The sequence below is a fragment of the Centropristis striata genome, chromosome 11 (assembly GCF_030273125.1).
Source record: "Centropristis striata isolate RG_2023a ecotype Rhode Island chromosome 11, C.striata_1.0, whole genome shotgun sequence".
Lineage (NCBI taxonomy): Eukaryota > Metazoa > Chordata > Actinopteri > Perciformes > Serranidae > Centropristis > Centropristis striata.
This window is the reverse complement of record NC_081527.1, coordinates 24,775,818-24,794,147: the sequence shown is the minus strand read 5'-3', so window position 1 is coordinate 24,794,147 and position 18,330 is coordinate 24,775,818. Positions and strand designations below refer to the sequence as shown.

The window sequence follows — 18,330 nt, the reverse complement described above, 5'->3', positions numbered from 1 at the left end:
GCTGCCAGGAACCCAAAATACAAACAAAAGACACACATTTCTATGGAAATGTACTATTTTTTTATTTTTTTATTTTTTTTATTATTTTTACCATTTATACACACTAAATAATAAAACTTCAAAACAGTCTATTTGCATGTGAATTAAAAATGGTAATATTTTTCATTTTAGAAAGAAAATTCACATTTTAAAAATGGTCTAGAAACATAAATGACACACTGTGAAAGCTCCTATGATTGCACTTTCAACTGGCTTTCTCAGCTTGTCTACATATCATATATAAATAAAGTTATTACTGTAAATAAAACGTGTATTTTCAATAAATTGATGGACTCCAGAGGGTTAAATACAAATTTTTTTTAGCTCAAAGTCTACATTTCGACCTTTTCCAATATATATATATGTAGTCATGTTCTCGGAGATATCTCTAGTAGTACTGGTTTACCTGCTTGTAAAGACTTGCATATAAGATTTAATCTACCTGCTTTATCATTTTTTCTGTATCCAGCTGATTCTACATGACGGCCTGGGGAGTTCACTGAAACACACTGCTTTGTACTCTTGAAAAACAGGGCTAGACATACAGCTTAGTTTCCAAACTTTGTGCCTCCGGTAGTTGTGGTCTCGGGTCTGTGGTCACAGTGAAATTTGGAAAAGAATTTGAATGTTAAATGGGAGACATTTTTCATTTTTTAGCACTACCTGTGTCAACCAAGGTTATGATTGTTAACAAAAACTAACGAAATAACGAAAACTAGACTTGAGAAAACATTTTCCTTAACTGAAATAAAAATAAAAATGAGAGTTTTTAAAAGAAACGATAACTAACTGAAACTGTATTTTGTGGTTGCAAAACGAACTAAAATTATAGTGAAAATGTCCTTTGTATGCGTCTTTTTCAACTTTTTGTCAATCATAATCCAGTGTTTCTATTTCTCCACCGCTGAGTGTGTGTATTCCTGCTTTGTGGGCTTCCGGGGGAAGTGTGAGTGAAATTACCGTAATGACACCATGAACACTAAAACTAATAAAAACTAAACTAAAACTAAGCATTTTCAAAAAATAAAAAATAAACTAAAACTAACAAACTCACTCTAAAAACGAATTAAAACTAACTGAATTTGAAAACAAAAATTCACAACTAAATTAAAACTAAAACTACTGAAAATCCCAAAACTATTATAACCTTGGTGTCAGCTAAGTGGTGCTACACACATACACACATACCTGTATAACAATGTCAACAATGTATTTAAATTGCAGGCAAACTGAAACTGAAATAAATGCTTCATTTGGTTTGAATGCAACGTAGCATACAGGTGATAAACATTTGACATACCTGAAGATGTGACATGTTTCTCCTCTTCTACTGTCTTTATCTCAGACGTGTGCAGTGGACGAGTGCAGTGTGTCAGGATTACATGCCCATCATCCCAGAGACTGCCTCTTCTACCTTAGAGACTGGGAACCATCCAGACTAAAAGCTTTACTTGAGGTATGCACACATACACATAGCATCTGCACTTGTAAACATGGTTTGTGTTTTCTGCCTCCACCCCTGTATAATGGATGGAATTGGAATTTAGATTGTGGTATTCAAAAAAAAATACTAAAATCAAATCAAGAATGAGACAGCCTGATGGCTGTAGGAGAGAAGGATCTTTTTTTATCTCTCCGTCCTGCAACAGAGAGAGAGAGAGGAGCCGTCCACTGCTGGTCCATAAAGGTTTTGTGTAGCAGATGATCTGGTATTTCAGGATGGCCTGGAACATGTTGACAGGTCATCTCTCCACCACCTCCTCCAGTGTGTCCAACCTGGCTCCAACCACAGAACCAGCTCTGTAGACCAGAACCAGCTCTTTAGACCAGAACCAGCTCTGTAGACCAGTCTGATCATCTCTGTGTCTGATGCTGCCTCCCCAGCAGACTGCAGCAGAAAACAACACACTACTACCACAGACTGATAAAACATCTGCAGCATCGCACTACAGATGTCCAGAGATCTGAGCTTCAAGAAGAAAAAGAGCTCTGCCCCTTTTTGTAGAGAGCGTCTGTGTTTAGGGACCAGTCCAACTTATTATCCAGCTATACACCTAGATCAGGGGTCGGCAACCTTCACTAACAAAATAGCCACTGTTGGCCAAAAAAGAAAAGAAAAGGTCAGAATGGAGCCATGAGACTTATTTTGAGCCTACAAGAATAATAAAGCAGCCTACTAAGTCTGAATTAGTACTTACCAACATTACTAATAGGTCATGTTGAGCATTTATTAATATTAAAATTTAATTTAATTTAATTTAATTTATTAATATTAAAATTTAATTTAATGAAGAATACAGATTGTTTTGGGACTACATGATGAATGAAAATGAAAAGAAATAACCATTTCATTTCATATAATTTTTTTGTCACAGACACAGGGAGCCACTCTAGATGGCCTGAAGAGCCACATGAGGCTCCAGAGCCACGGGTTGCCTACCCCTGACCTAGATACTTAGAACTTAACACCACCTCCATGTCCACCCCACAGGTATTCACTGGCTGAAGGGGGGGCTTGAACCTGCAGAAATCTCTGATCATTTCCTTAGTCTTTGAAGTGTTCAGTAGGAGATAGTTCTTGTGACTCCAGTCACTGAAGGCTTTTATCAGATCCCTATGTTTAGATTCCTGTCCATTCCTGATACACGCCACAATAGCAGTGTCGTCGGAGTACTTCTGGATGTGGCAGGACTCAGAGTTGTATTTGAAGTCCCCTGTGTACAGTGTGAACAGGAATGGAGCCAGAACAGTGCCTTGTGGAGCCCCTGTGCTGCTCATTAATGTCCCAGCAACACAATTCCCCAACCCAAAGGGGAGTTAAACAATTTTACGCTGTTCAGATGAATTCTCTTGTGAAGATGGATTTTGAAAAACAGAACATTTCACAAAGACAACAAAACACAAAACGCAGGAAAACAAAATTTTATTCTTTATTCCTATATTTTAAGTCACACCAAAAAAGAAAAGAAAACATGTCAGGACCAGTCAAATGCAGGGCTAGTGGCGTTATGGATAACGCGTCTGACTACAGATTAGAAGATTCTCGGTTCGACTCCTCATGTACCTTATTTAAAAAAAATCTTGTTGACTAAAGGCTCCTTTTAAATGACCATCTGAAAAGAAACAAGTAATGACAGAAAGTGTTTCAACATGTTATAAAAGTCCCCTGAACCCCTCAATGTCACTCAGTCCGTGCGAATATAAAGTCTCTGTAGTTTAGTACTTCTCTTCTTTCTCTGAAAACCAAAATTTGTCCCTGAAGGAAAGAAAGAGCAGTGCTCAATAAAGTATCTGTGATACTGTCATTTGACACTTAATAATGGAAACCCATCTAGATAAAATGATGGTAGATTTGATGATGAGAGCTCCAAATATGCTATCATGACAGCAAGTAAAATACTTACATTAATAAAATAAAGTCACCTTGCCTCTCAGGCCTTTCATAGTAAACACATCAAAACTGAAAACAACACATTTTATAAAATAAAAAATTAATAAAACACATTTCTCCTTCAGTTTGTTTTGTCCACTGATTTTGTGTTATCACCTCAGGGCCACCATAGAAATGTGTAAAACTGACTAAATAACCATTTTCCTCTTTTCTTTGCCTTACAGAATAATGGAGTGGCATTCAACACTGAACCCCCTCCTGGAACACTGACAGGTAGGCCAGGAGGCAGCACGACAAAAAAAGTTTGACATAACCAGGCATTCTTTGGAATTTGAGGTAGTTTTTGGCCCAATCAAAGTTAATTTTTTTTTTTAAATTTAATTCTATTTGGGGCTACACGGTGGTATAGTGGTTAGCACAATCTCCTCACAGCAAGAGGGTCGTTGGTTTGCCTCGGCTCTTCTGTGTGGAGTTTGCATGTTCTCCCCGTGTCATGCATTTAGGTTTAATTGGTGACTCTAAAATAGTCTGGTGACCTGTCCAGGGTGTACGTCACCTCTCACCCAATGTCAGCTGGCCCCCCACGACCCGAGTGTGGATAAGCGGTTAAGGATAATGAATGACCCCCTGGGTACGTGAGATTTTTAAAATATACATTTAAAAAGTAGCATCCATACAAAAATCCTTTAAAAATAATTATTAATAAATATTTTTGGAAAATATAAGTTTAAGTTCATAAAATGAATTTTATATTCTGTAGGCTATTCAATGTCATGATCCTAAAAACCCAGAGTGTCCCCCATACCAGGATGGTTCGACCCAACCTGTCATATGCCACCTGGCATCACCTGTCAATCACTTGAAAACTCAAAGATGGAGTTGTGGTTGAAGCGTAGCAGTTATAGTTTTACATGGTTATATGTTCACTGTTTTTACTACATTAGTTTGAATCACTACATTTTAGTGGTGAGAAATATTTGCAATAAATTTAGTCAGGGTTATTAACATTTAAAATGTTTGAAATTGTTTTTTTCAAATGTTTGAATTTTGTATGTGTTTATCACTTCCAAAGTTTAATAAATCAGACACTGATGGCACAGTGCTCTGTTTTTAAGTGTTTTTTTTTTCAACCAAAAATGCTTTGCCCTGGTTAGGGGGTACTTGGCTGAAAAAAGGTTGAGAACCACTGGCATACTGTTTATTTCTCTTGATCACTATCACCTGTCTGCAGTGATGGTGAGGTCCACACAATGTGTTGGCTGCTCAAAATTTTCTTATAAAAATCATTGACATAATATTCTTTTGAGGGATTTTTTAATCTTTGTTGAGTATTTTCAGTTGTTATACCCTCTGTCCTTCTGCCCTTTGACTCTTTTCTTAATCTCTCTCTTTTTTCAGGTCTGTGTGGAGTGATAGAGCAGAAGGATGAGGGAGGGCAGCAGCCAGATTCAGCTTGTGGAGCTCAGACCCAACCTGGACATGCTGGACTCTGCGAGTAATGATGGCTTTAATAAGTATAATTTGCTCTTATCTCCAACAAGGGCAACATGTTATCAGTGCCACAGTAGGTGTCTCTTAGGCTGTGAGTCTCCCAAAGGTTCAATCATTTTCCACCTGTGTGTGTCCCTTTTGGGCAACATGGTCTCACAGGAATCCGTTGAATAGCCACGGAATCACTCAAATATCCGTGAAACTGACACGGATTTCGCTACAATGCAAGTTAATGACAGTCATATCCTGTGGCTATTGCAACATACAAAGTGATTATGTACATTCACTGAGTGAATATTTAGAAAATAAAACATATATTTCTCGCTAGAAATGTGATCAAAATCCATTTTTATGCAGAAACAAAGTCAAAATATAGATTTTTTCACTAAAAATGAGAGAACTGTCCGCCATGTTTTTTGTTCAGACCGCCGAGACCTTGAAAGTCACGTGACTTGGACACAAACCAATAGGAAAAAATATCCATGGGATATGACTGTCATTAACTTGCACTGTAGCAAAATCTGTGTCAGTTTCACGGAAATTTGAGTGATTCCGTGGCTATTCCACGGATTTTGAGTTAAGCGAATCCGTGGCTATTTCACGGATTCCTGTGAGACCAGGTTCCAACTGGGTGATAGTGCTTCCTTCAGTCCCACTCTTATGCTTCCACCTGCCTGGAAAGATTTTTTTTTTTTTTTTTTGAAAAAATTTGGCTCCAACGTCCATTTGGACTCGAGGCTGATCTAATTTGATTTTGGTAGTCAAAGGTCATGATCATTTGACATCACAAAACACAATAAAGCCATAACTCAAGAATTAATATGCTGAGTATGACAATATTTCAGTCAAATGTCCAACAGAATATGATCTGATGACATCATAATGTTTTGCATAAAAACTTTGCTGGCCATTATTCAACGCCATAACCCAGGAACAGAATAGGAGATAGTGACCAGATTACACATTTAGCCAGGTCAAATTAATTGGTGTGACTAATCTTGGATGTCCACCTTGTTTTAAATGTGTGTGAAGCGTCAACAATTTAGTATTTGGAGCTTCTTTGCATCAACATCCATATTGGAAGTCATACATTATGGCTAACATTTTGTGCTCCATCCTGTTCCTCTGGTAATCCGCCACAAGCCCTTTGGTTTTGTTGATCGTGTCAAGCTTTCAATCAATCCTCTGTACCCTATAAATAGTCTCTAAGTGAAGACAGCATGTTTCTCAAAGGAAATGACTCACTAGAGGCAGACGTGTCAATGTGTATGTGTTAATAAATTGCACCTAAGGGAGCTTCTTCAGACCTCTGATGTTTTTATTATGATTATGTATTGGTCCAGCACCTGCCTAAGATGATTTTTTGAATTTGTTTGACCACTATTCTATATACTTTATATTGTCGTGAAGTTTTGAAAGTGAGATTTGTTCCCTCTTTTGCTTGGTATATGACTTTGGTCCCTCAACAGTCTGCAGTTGTCATATTATGCACTTTAAAATCTGCCACACATTTTTGATGCTTCATGAATAATCAAGGTACATTTGGCCACCAAAAATATTTTGTTGGTGATCTCATTAAGAGCGATTATTTGTGCGCTGATAATATCTAAATTCTGTTTGTGGATTCTTTAAAAAGTATTTATTAAACATTTAACAAAGTATGATGACTTTATTATGAGTGGTCGACCGATACAGGTTTTTTAAGGCCAATGCCAATACCGATTATTTTGAGTCTTAAAAAAAAAAGTCCTCATGAGCAAGGCGCCTAGTGTGGAGGAGATTAGCTGAGATTCTGAGATGCTAAAAGAAGAAGTTGGATGGATGGTTGCATGGATGGAATTGAAAATAAGTGTTGAACATTATAACCATTTTATTGTTTTTTAACAGTAAAAAAAAAAACAACCAAAATTGTATTTATGATGAATTTACCATTAATGAATAAAAGCTGTCCCTTTTGATTGCTGCTAAGCTACTGTCGTGGAGTTATACAGTTGAACTTTGACCCAAGCTGCGCTGACCTTTGTCACGGTTGATGACTGCCTCAATTGAAAGATAAACAGAAAAGTAATTTCTTGTGTTCCTGAATTTCCAAAACCTCACAATAACAAACTAGCCTTGTTTCAGACCACAGAAATAATATTTGTTTGTAACAAAAAATGATTTGTGTCACTGAAACATATTGATCTACTGCTTTCAAAATAACCATTAAAGTAACAGTAGTTTGAACAGTACCGTGAATATGTTTCCATTCAAAGTGGTCAGTATTTGAGAATTGATGGCAAGTAAAATATTATTATAGCTGATACAATGGATGGCCAAAACAAAAAAAAGGTTGCAGATACACCTTCCCTTTAACTGGTAACGTTCCACCATCAGTTCAGACTTTCATCATGAGTGCTAGCAGGAGGCTTTGATTCTCTGCTGTGGTATCATGCTAATAATGTGTTGTACTTGTATTCAGGAAGCATTACAGGGAGTACCTGGTGAGCCTGATCAACAGCCACTCCATCGACCCGTCCCCCCTCTACAGCTCCAATGAGCTGCTGCTGGCCTGCAGGAGATACAAGGTGGACGACAGCCGTAGGGACGGAGAGGACGGCTTCACTTACTACAGCAGACTGCTTGAGGTGAGGCTGTGCATACATATTTAATTAACCCTTTATTGCATAACATGGGTCTAAAGTGACCCGAATAAGTTTTTATATTCTTTATCTTTGCAATAAATTAATTTCATCATTCAGTATTCCAGGTTTTCCTCAATTAACTTGTTTTTGATCATCATACGTCCTAATGTTTTTGTTTTCATTTCTTACTTTTTGAACCCTTTTTTGGGCTAGGACTGTTTTTATGTGAGTATGAATCTAAAAACTTCTAAATAATGCTAGTAATATTAGCACTAACTTAGCGTCACTGGCATGGCATTAGCTTTCAAGCTAAAGCAGTAAGTCTGTAAGTCCATGAACTGTATATGATTTGACATTTTGACATTACAATTTTATGAAATAAATATTGAACATACACTGACTTTACTTTACTTTTACCTGTGATGCTTCACCTGAGCTGGCAGCTCCATCCGCTCCACCGATGTCAGTCATCTTTGGCGCATTCGATTAATTTCCCTGTGACCTATGTAACGTCATTTCACCAATTTTCTACTCGAACCCACAGACTTGAATTTGTGTTCACAGTGAAGACTTCGTAGTCGTAGAAATAAGAGTTGTATTCACAAGTCTTTGCACTCATTCATACTCGCATAAAAACAATCCTAACCCAAACTATTTCTCAGACTCACGTATATGAAAGCTGAATTTTGTGTACAACTATTTTATTGACAGACAAATGTTTAACATTAAGAATACAAATGGTTGGAATCATGCACACATCTTTATGATAGCTATCTTACTCCATACTTCAGACCTTTTTTTTAGATAGGATATCAAATGACCACTTGTTAACAGTAGCTTTCTGCTGCCTGCAGATAAACCAGCAGCTGGGTTGTACAAAACTACCTAACAGCATGAAAATAACCCAATAAAATGATCCAACAGACTCAACCCGAAGTTTGGGTAGATAAAATAACCCAGCATTTTAGCAGCATATTCTCTGGATGAATTGTAGGCACATTGGTGATCTCTGGATCCCCTGATTCTTTTAAAACCATCTTGACATGTTCATATAGTGAAATGTATAGCAGGGGATTCAAAGACTGACACTGTAAGCCCCCCACTCAAACTAAAACATTAGGTGTACAGGGAGCTAACACTGCATAGCTTTGATCTTGAAAAAAAAATTGTAAAGCAGTTATTCTGAGGTATGTTATGCAGTTTATTATGATAATAGAATATCATGGTTGTACATGGTATCATGCATTTCCCCAACCAGATGAAACAGTACCATCTTTGTAATTCAGTAACTTTATATTCTATATAGCATACTGTATAAACCAATATGTTCTAAACATTTTATTCAATCTGATATTTAACTTTAATACAGTGACACTAACATCCTTTTATTTGGTCTCTTTGCAGAAACTAATGGATGAAGTACCACTTGGGGATAAAGTGCCACGCAAGAAATAATGAATCACTTCCTGGTTCTCAGTGATTATGTTGACATTTCAGCTTAAAACTCCACTACAAGAGACGTCATTGTTTGGATCTGTAGATGTTGTAAACTCATGTCCCACTGATGGTGTAGATACACAGGCATGTCATCTCTGCCCGAGTGCTTTAATGAAGTTTAATTAATAAAGCATAATAAGCAGAATATTTCACATATGGTTTAAATGCAGTGGGTTTCACCTTAGATGTTAAATCCAAATTACTACTCAGTTACCTTTAGTTTACTCATCTTGCTTTGAACACATTTACATTGATGAAGCAGGTATAATTATAAGTAAAACTCATTCAACATCAACTGAAAAGGGCAAATTATGTAACATGGGACAAGATGAAACCCCAGGAATTATGCAGCCATTGTAAAAGACTGACTGAATAATCCCAATAATCAACAAGTTAACAAGTAAATATATTTGTGTTAATTTTACATACTTAAAAAGGCTATTGCAACTAAATGCAATGCAGGTCAAACAGTTAGGAGTGAAGTCAGTAGATAAAGATGACAAGATCTGATCCTCTGACCAACATAGGCTACCATGGTGATCTCCCCAAGTTAAATTCAACAAGCTCTGTGATACCAGAAAATCTGTTAACCCAGCTCAGAGATCACTTGCTAACTCACTAATCTAATCCTGATTAGGGCCTCTGGGCCCTGTTCCTGGTAGGAGGTTCAACAAACTGAGTAATTCTGAACTCTGAGTTGATTTACCCTCACATGGGAAACTCTTAACAGAGCTGCAATATTACAGTTCACCATGGCAACATGTAAATCAAATCATTGAATTGGAAATCCTCACGTGAACGTACGGTGAGTTAGAACACATTTTTAGATAAAAAAGCAACACGGTTGCAGCTGCAAAGGAGAGCGAAGAATAAGATTTCATCACAAATATAATATTACAGGTGAAAACTGGTGAAATGGTATTGAACCTAAACTTTATTCATTTAGTTGTAATCCTGCCGGCAAAAGAGGGACATGGAAGCAGCTGAAAATGAAATATAAGAACATAGTTCAAACAGCTAAGCCATAACCTATTACCGTGGTTCGACTAGGGGCAAAAGTGTCCACCGGTAAAGTCTCAGGCCACACCCTCTCAAAAGTCCTCTCACTCTGCGTGTCTCCATTACAAGTTAGCCCCCAGAGGGATTTAGAGACTCTGGAGGTGACGTATGGTTTTCACCGTCGCTAACTGTGCACAACGTCAGCAGCTGAAAGCAGCATGGCTAATTATGCACAGAGTCTCCACTGATCATAAACATAGTGATCTAGTGAATTAAACATAGTGACATAGTGAATTAACGACATCTCTAACTGTGCACAGAGTGTCCGGTGCTTGTTGTAAACAAACAGAGATCGCTAAGTGAGCACCTCCTGTAGCAGCAGCACATACACACTGTACTGCTACAGAGCTAACTGTAGCTAACTGCCGCTAACGGTATCGCTGGATTTGTCTCCAGTTGTTTTCTCGAAGAATAGTTGCTAAGGGGGTCTGAAAAGTGCTAAATTTAGCAACAAAGTCGCTAAGTTGGGAACACTGCTTTGCAGGCCATTACAAATGGCGTGTGTTGTTGTCGTGTAGAGTACTACGTCACATCCTGCTTAGCGATCTATCCAATCAGTAACCAGGCTGTTTTCAGGGGAGAAAAAAGACCCTGCTCTTCTACAGGGACGAAAAAAGTCCTGACAAATGCCGGCTCCGGACTCCTCGTATTCAAATTAGGGGCGTTTTGGCGAGTGAGACCCGCCTCATTCTGGGTATTGCCCGGTAGTGGAAACAGCCCTTATTAGCCTACATCTCAGTCCTATTTAATTTAATTAATAATTGACTGATTTAAGTAAATATAATTCAGTGGCTATTTCAATGTGTTTCAGTGCCAGGGTCACTTCCCTTTTCACTCTGCAAACTAGAGCTTTTCTGATATGCTCTGCATCGCCAATATTTTAAAGAAAACAACTAAAAAAAAAATTGTAACGCAATGACTTTGCTCTGATGTGAGAGCACGTCAATGGTGTGTTATGTTTCAGATGTCAGACTGGAGAATGTTGTTGAGATAAATAAAGAATTGTAAGGAAAAACGTTAACGCTCCATAAGGAAACTATCGGGGTATCAAGCACATGAATTCAGGGTCTCGGATCCTCTACTGACGTAAGGCTGTGTGTATAACCTCAGCTCCTTATCAACAGGACCAGAGGAAGGGACACCACATGACAGCAGCGAGCTGCTTCAGGATCAGCAAGAGGGAGGAGACGGGGAAAGATGAGGTTTTTTTATAGAAAACCTGCATATTAATTTGCAGAGTGTGAATAAAGCCCAGAGTCAGAGTGGAGGGTTCATATACATGACACATGCATAAAAGTGTTAACCTTACACAGTCAATGAGTAACAAACTAATATCCAAACAGGATTGTGATTCTGACAAACAGTAACCTGCTGATTAATGTGTGAATGAAAAAACTCTGTAAGAGGGAGGAGACACAGATAAACCCAGAGTTTGTTGAAGAAAACCTACTTGAAAGCAGGTTAGGTTTTTAGTCAGTTACCATGGCAACTCAGTCCCCTTCTGAAACGGGAATCCAAAGTTTCCCTCATTTCAGTCTGAACATACTCAGAGTGCAGAAAACCTGCTTGCTGGAACAGGCTCCAGGTCTCAAATGACATGGTCATACCATTACGCCCTGTGTTCACTGCACATTTGCTATTTTTATAGTTTATTTATTGTGTATAAAATCAAATATTATGATTGTGCATGTGTAAACTTGACTTGTGAGTATGGTAAGATTAAAGATGTTAGCAGTATTTACAGATAATTTGTCTTGCATTTATTGTTGCCAACGGGGCATTGCAGGTGACGACCCTGCCTTACAAGGCTTAGTTGCTACATAAAGCTTATTTGATTAGGTGGTGTGAATGCATATACTATGCAACATTATCTCTAAACTGTGTTAAAAAGGTGTGTCACTTATTGATTATTTAAAAACCGATGCCTTTAATTAACTTCTTTGTTTCATATTTTGTAAGGTGGAACTGAAGAAGAAGAAGAAGTGTAAATCCCAGCCCCTGCATGTTGTGCTCTTCAATGTCTCCAAAATAAAAGGGTATAATAGATTTTTCAGACTGTGTCACATGTTTGACTTGAGTCTGACATTTCATAGTTGAGGTCACGGTTTGTGGTGTTCTGTTATATGCCAGATTTTTTTTTCTTAAAACACTGTATTTTACCATAAAATTCTAGTTCTTCTCTTTAAGTAAGATCATTATAGTTGAAATAATCTCTCATTTGAAGTTTAGATACTTCATTTATACCACTTTTTAATGTCCAAAGTCTAGCATGGATACTGAATGTAGCCTTTATGCCCATGTGTGTTCAAGGCGGCATACACAGCTGATTGCGGTAGCAGAGATGTAGCTGCAGTGATTCAATAACAATTGTCGAGGACTGATCCAGATATGAAATTGTTTAGGTTGATATTATATTCATATAACATTTAATTCTATTATTATATAACATTTAACATCACTGTTTGCAATGCCATGCACATACACACATATGACTCTGTTCATCCTGGCCGAGTGATGTCATCCGACTTTTGTTAAAGATGGTTAGCTGACTGAACGTTAATGTCAAAGCTCGGCAGACTAACTTCACTAACGTTAAATAGTCAAACAGAAGGTGGACCTACACTGCAAAAAAAGAAAAGTTGGTTGAACTCAAAATTTCAAGGCAACAAACTTCAATAAAATTTTAAGTTGGACACTTAAACTAAATATTTTAAGTTTTGCTTTTGAGTTTGCTAAACTCTGAATTCTATCTTTTTGTCAACTCAACTGTAAGTTGAAACATGATAGGGGTTGCTTACCTGTGTGGACTCCAACTGGAGTTAGCACAGCCACAATGAGACTTCAAGAGCAACTCGGAAAGTTGGCTTTCCGCATTTCACAACAAAGAAATAAAAGTTAGCAGAACTATTGCCTCTTGTTTTGAACCCCAACGTAGAGATATAAGTAACAACAACTCACCAACTTGTTTTTGAGCAGACAACTGGCTTGCTTTGTTGTGCTAACTTACATTATTGCACTAGATATCAATAATTTGTATTTCCAAGTTTTACCAACTTAAATCACTGTTTCAGGCCAAAAAATACAAGTTGGCTTTTTTGCAGTGTATGTAGGGATCTGATAAAAGCCTTCAGTGACTGGAGTCACAAGAACTATCTCCTACTGAACACCTCAAAGACTAAGGAAATGATCAGAGATTTCTGCAGGTTCAAGCCCCCCCTTCAGCCAGTGAATACCTGTGGGGTGGACATGGAGGTGGTGCCAAGTTCGAAGTATCTAGGTGTATACCTGGATAATTATTTGGACTGGTCCCTAAACACTGACGCTCTCTACAAAAAGGGGCAGAGCCACCTCTTTTTCTTAACCCTCTGTGGTCTGAGCCTATTTGCCCTTTATATACCCATGTTTGGTGTTCGGTATTTTCTCAGCACAACTTCAACATGATCTGACAATTATTTTTTCCACTTTTCCAATACATTTAAAAAATCGTGAAATCTGAAATAAAATTATACTATTTATTACGATAAAAACCACAAATATGCTCAGTGAACTGTTTTGGAACTGAAAAATGTAAACATAGGTTGCAAATATGAACATATAAAGGTAAAATTCAAATATAATTAAACTATACAGAAAAAATAACCATAAAACAAGTTTATTTATAAGAACAGTGTTAGATGATTAGAGTCCTTTTTTCCATTTTTACAGAATGCCATGCCTGCCTTGTTCCATCCTACTTTTAAACTTGAATAAATATTTTTGTACGATCAAAATAAAAAGATCATATCTTTGGTTTTACATGACCTCGGAACATCAAACAAAAACTGGAGAAAGTTTCAAGTCTGTAATTTGGAGTGAAGTCGACCGCATCGCTCCACGTGATTTGTTTTTTGTTAAGGCGCTTTGAAAAAAAGCCACATTATCTGATCACACCAGAGTGATCATAGACCCCAGAGGATTAAGGAAGCTCAGATCTCTGCACATCTGTAGTAAGATGCTGCAGATGTTTTATCAGTCTGTGGTAGTAGTGTGTTGTTTTATGCTGCAGTCTGCTGGGGAGGCAGCATCACACACAGAGATGAAGGCGGTTGGACAGACTGGTCTAAAGAGCTGGTTCTGTGGTTGGAGCCAGGTTGGACACACTGGAGGAGGTGGTGGAGAGATGACCTGTCAACATGTTCCAGGCCATCCTGAAATACCAGATCATCTGCTACACAAAACCTTTATGGAGCAAAAAAACAGCAGTGGACGGCTCCTCTCTCTCTGTTGCAGGACGGAGAGATACTAATGATCCTTCTCTCCTACAGCCATCAGGCTGTCTCATTCTAACAGACATTCTACCAGACTAACTGAATTTACCCTTGGGGATAAATAAAGTCATTTTGATTTTAATTTCTGATTGATTGATTCTGTTCATCCTGGCAGAGTGATGTCATCTGACTTTTGTTAACGATGTTTAGCTGACTGATGTAAGCTCGCAGTAGCTCGGCAGACTAACTTCACTAACGTTAACACTGTAAACAATTGTCTTGTACATTAACAGTAAAGTACTGGCAGCAGGGTTGCCAGCATTCTACTGTTAATTTTAAAGTTCCCTTACTGTTATCTACTTTACACTATGGTACTGTGATAAAACCAAATATTGAATTACAGTAAAAACCTGCATTTCATTGATTTTTACAGTAGACTAAAACACAGTATAGTGCTGAAGCTAGTTGCAATATTGTTGCAGTATACAATGCAGTCATTTTTTTGTAAATAGAACCTGTTACTGTCTGAAAGCCAATTAAATGAATTAAGCGCTGTCTTCACTGTAACCTCAGTAATTTTAATATACCATATACTGAATGAGTTAGTTAAGTAAAATACTGCCATTAAAAAAATGTATACAAGAAGAGACTTAGACAATATCATATATATATATCATATATTTTATGGGAAACGGCAAGCTACCTACAAATTTTGCCCAGAATGCAGTTTTCAACAGTATAATACAGCACACTAAGGGCTAACTTAGGTGGACAAATGAGCTTTGAAGCAAGAGATTTTATCTGACTTTGGTGAACAATGGTTAGCTTACGTTCATTCAGAAACTTGGCAGACTAACGTTAAATATTCAAACAGAAGGTGGAACAGTATTCACTGAAGATAGTGTCCATTTAGTAAAACGTAGGCCTACCATTGGCCAAGCGTTGCTCTGTGCTATCTGGTAGGTTTTGATTCCATTGTTCAGCACCACATAATAACTATTAACAATCTTTTAGCCCTATACTCCCTTGCGTCATCAGCAACACACCAGCTAAGTCAAGCAAAATCATACTTAATGTTACTCAAATACTCAAATTTTCCATCAAAATGTAATTAAAGTACCAAAACTAAATTAGGGCAGTTATTTTGCACAATAATTTACAACACATATTATATTTTAATTATTCATACATTCATATGTCCATCGGGAGTTACATTTTTTCCTTCTGAAATATTGAGGAGTATTAGTATAACATAGAAGAAAATGGAAATATTCAAGTATAAGGACCAAAAAAATATCTTACACTGAGTTAGTATAAATGCATCTTTCCAGGTCTAGTAAATTCAATGATAGCAGTTGTAATGTATTCTGTTTTAACGAATGCTAAGTACTGACAAATACTATATTTTAACCTTATAATTCAAAATTATTTTGCAGTTCATAAAAAGCACAAAAACAAGCTTGTCTATTAATAAATAATAATTATAATTCCGGGAGATGATCTCTACAAATGTCTTGGCTAAGCAATGTTCTTAAATCCAGAAACGACCATAAGATGGTCTATAATACAATCTATAGCTACATCTGATCAATATGAAGTTAGATATATGGCATTTACAGAGGCATTAACAATCGTCCTTATCACAGTGTTAGAGGGCAAGGGTCCAATTCTGTTTTCCTCAGCGACATGATAATGTGTATGGAAGATATTGTCTAAGCTTTACAGTGATGTACGACTTCATGATTCTATGCAGGTAACAGTAAAGGATTTAGCTATAGCTAAAATGGCAACAACAAAAAAACATGACAATGTCGTATATTTTCTGTTACTTTTAACATAGGTCCTCTGCTTTACTAAAAGGCCCCAGTATGACCTCCTGATCATGGAACAGCCGGTTTAAACCAGAAATAATGTGCTGTAGGATCTGGGATTTGTCAGATATTAGAGGCGTTTGGAAGCAGAATATTAACATATAAATTGTATCCTTGTAAGGTTAAAAGTAGACCTAGCAGCGTGCGCGTTCACGAAAAACGTGCCCCATACGTTGGCGGTGTGGGATGTTACAATTGTGGTTTACAGAATTGTTTAAATGCCCTGACACAGACAGAAAGGAGGGAGAACTCAGGGCTTTATTGGAGTCGGGACTACTTTTTTCAGCGGCACTTCAAAATTGACAAGTGTTCTCCCCGCTGTACCTGGGCAGTGTAATTTGAGGTCTGATAATAAAGAAAACTAAAAGGAACTTCAACGTGATCTTTGATTCATTTTCTCACTCAGAGAGGTAGTAATTCCACTACAACAACATTGTAAAAATGGAGGGATAGAAGAAAATGATATCCATACAAAGCTGAGATTGCTGCAATGATATCATGTGTTTCCCAAGAGGGACATAGAAAAAAAATCACAACAAACAGTGGTCCCTTAAATTAGAACAATGGCCACAATTCATCTGTTCATGGATAAATTTAATTATATTGGCAATGTTCATGTGTCAATGTTCTTTTGCCAATTTTTGAAATTTTATGGCAATAAAGCCAAGTGAACTGAATTTAAGGGGAAATTCAGTTAGTCTGTATATAGCAATATGATGTTAACGCTTTGTTAATCTTACATATAATTCACTGTGACATTTGTAACATTAATTCATTTTCATGAGGTACTGATACTGGCAATTATAACAAATATACAGACAAATATATAAAACACAAGTCCAGCTCAGTCCACTATAGCCACTTATGCCAGTGCTTAATGGAACTTTACAAAGCAGTTTCGCTCTGCATTGAGACACAGGTGGACCTTGCAGATTCTGCAGACCACTTTCAACCTCAAAATGTTTCCCTTTCTGCGACAGTACTTGCAGGTTGGTGGCTTAACTGACAGCCGCAATCAAAAAGAGTATATTTTTGAGTTATTTGTAAAAGGAAAACAGTAACAGTGAACTGTAGATCCACAGAAAACAAAGAATATTGACATATAAATTGTAAATATGAAATATGATTGACATAAATTGTTAACAATAATAAGAGTGGAAAGATAGCAAGTACTATTGGTTCTACTTTTTTTTTTCTTATAATTTAATCTGAAAAGCTAAATAAATCATAATGAATTACTAAATCAATTGTAGAAGTAATAGGGCTCACAGTAAAAATAAACACCAATATATGCCATTTAGGTATAATAAAAACTGACATTTCACCGTGAAAAATACAGTGAGTGGGTTTTCTACTGTAAATTTAAATGTAAAAATCAGATAGAATACTAAGAGTGACTTGTAAAAGTTATTTGTAAAAGGAAAACAGTAACAGTTTCGAAAGAGAGAGAGAGGGACAGCGAGTGACACACAGCTGTTGTCTGTTTGTTTTTTTCTTTCTTCTTCTTTGCTGGGACGATTAGATTGTATGAATGATCAATTGATTGTAATTCAATGATTGTAAATATTGCTTTCTTTTATTGTTATTAGTTTTTCTTTTCTTAATTCCTTTAAAATGAATAATAGAATTATAATAATTTATTGTAAATATTGCTTTCCTTACTGTTATCTTTTTTTCTGACGCTTGCTTTGGCAATATGTACAGTGTTATGTCATGCCAATAAAGCCAATTGAATTGAATTGAATTGAATTGAGAGACAGAGAGAGAGAGAGAGAGAGAGAGAGAGAGAGAGAGAGAGAGAGAGAGAGAGAGAGGATGGGAGGGGAGGATGATGTCATAGTTAGGCTATCAGTCTGTGCCATAGAAGAAGCAGATGGATGCAGCCTTCTTCCTTTTCCATCTTCATTTCCATCCCCAACATCAGCCTCAGCATCAGGACTCATCGAGGACAAAGAGGGACAACCCGAGGATTTAAACCGGTTTGGTTCGGTTCGGTTCGGTTCGTGTCTGCAGGTGGAGGAGACAAAGCCGAACATCCTCCAGTTGGCTGGATGTGAGCGAACACTGAGCGAAGGAGAAGTCCAATAAAGACGTGACATGGGCCAGAATAG

The 18,330-nt window shown here is 37.2% G+C and overlaps 1 protein-coding gene across 2 annotated transcripts in view; it reads left to right on the top strand.

Annotated features, from left to right (window-relative positions):
- The window catches only part of LOC131979863 (E3 ubiquitin-protein ligase RNF31), a 49,398-nt gene extending 37,354 nt beyond the window's left edge, over positions 1-12,044 (top strand). For both annotated transcript variants that reach the window (XM_059343923.1, XM_059343922.1), the window contains exons 20-24: positions 1,385-1,495; positions 3,655-3,703; positions 4,829-4,925; positions 7,383-7,548; positions 8,950-12,044. In XM_059343923.1, coding sequence (XP_059199906.1) covers positions 1,385-1,495; positions 3,655-3,703; positions 4,829-4,925; positions 7,383-7,548; positions 8,950-9,000 — 474 coding nt within the window. In that variant the 3' untranslated portion in view covers positions 9,001-12,044. The remainder of the gene's footprint in view (positions 1-1,384; positions 1,496-3,654; positions 3,704-4,828; positions 4,926-7,382; positions 7,549-8,949) is intronic.
- The last annotated feature ends 6,286 nt before the right edge of the window (positions 12,045-18,330 follow it).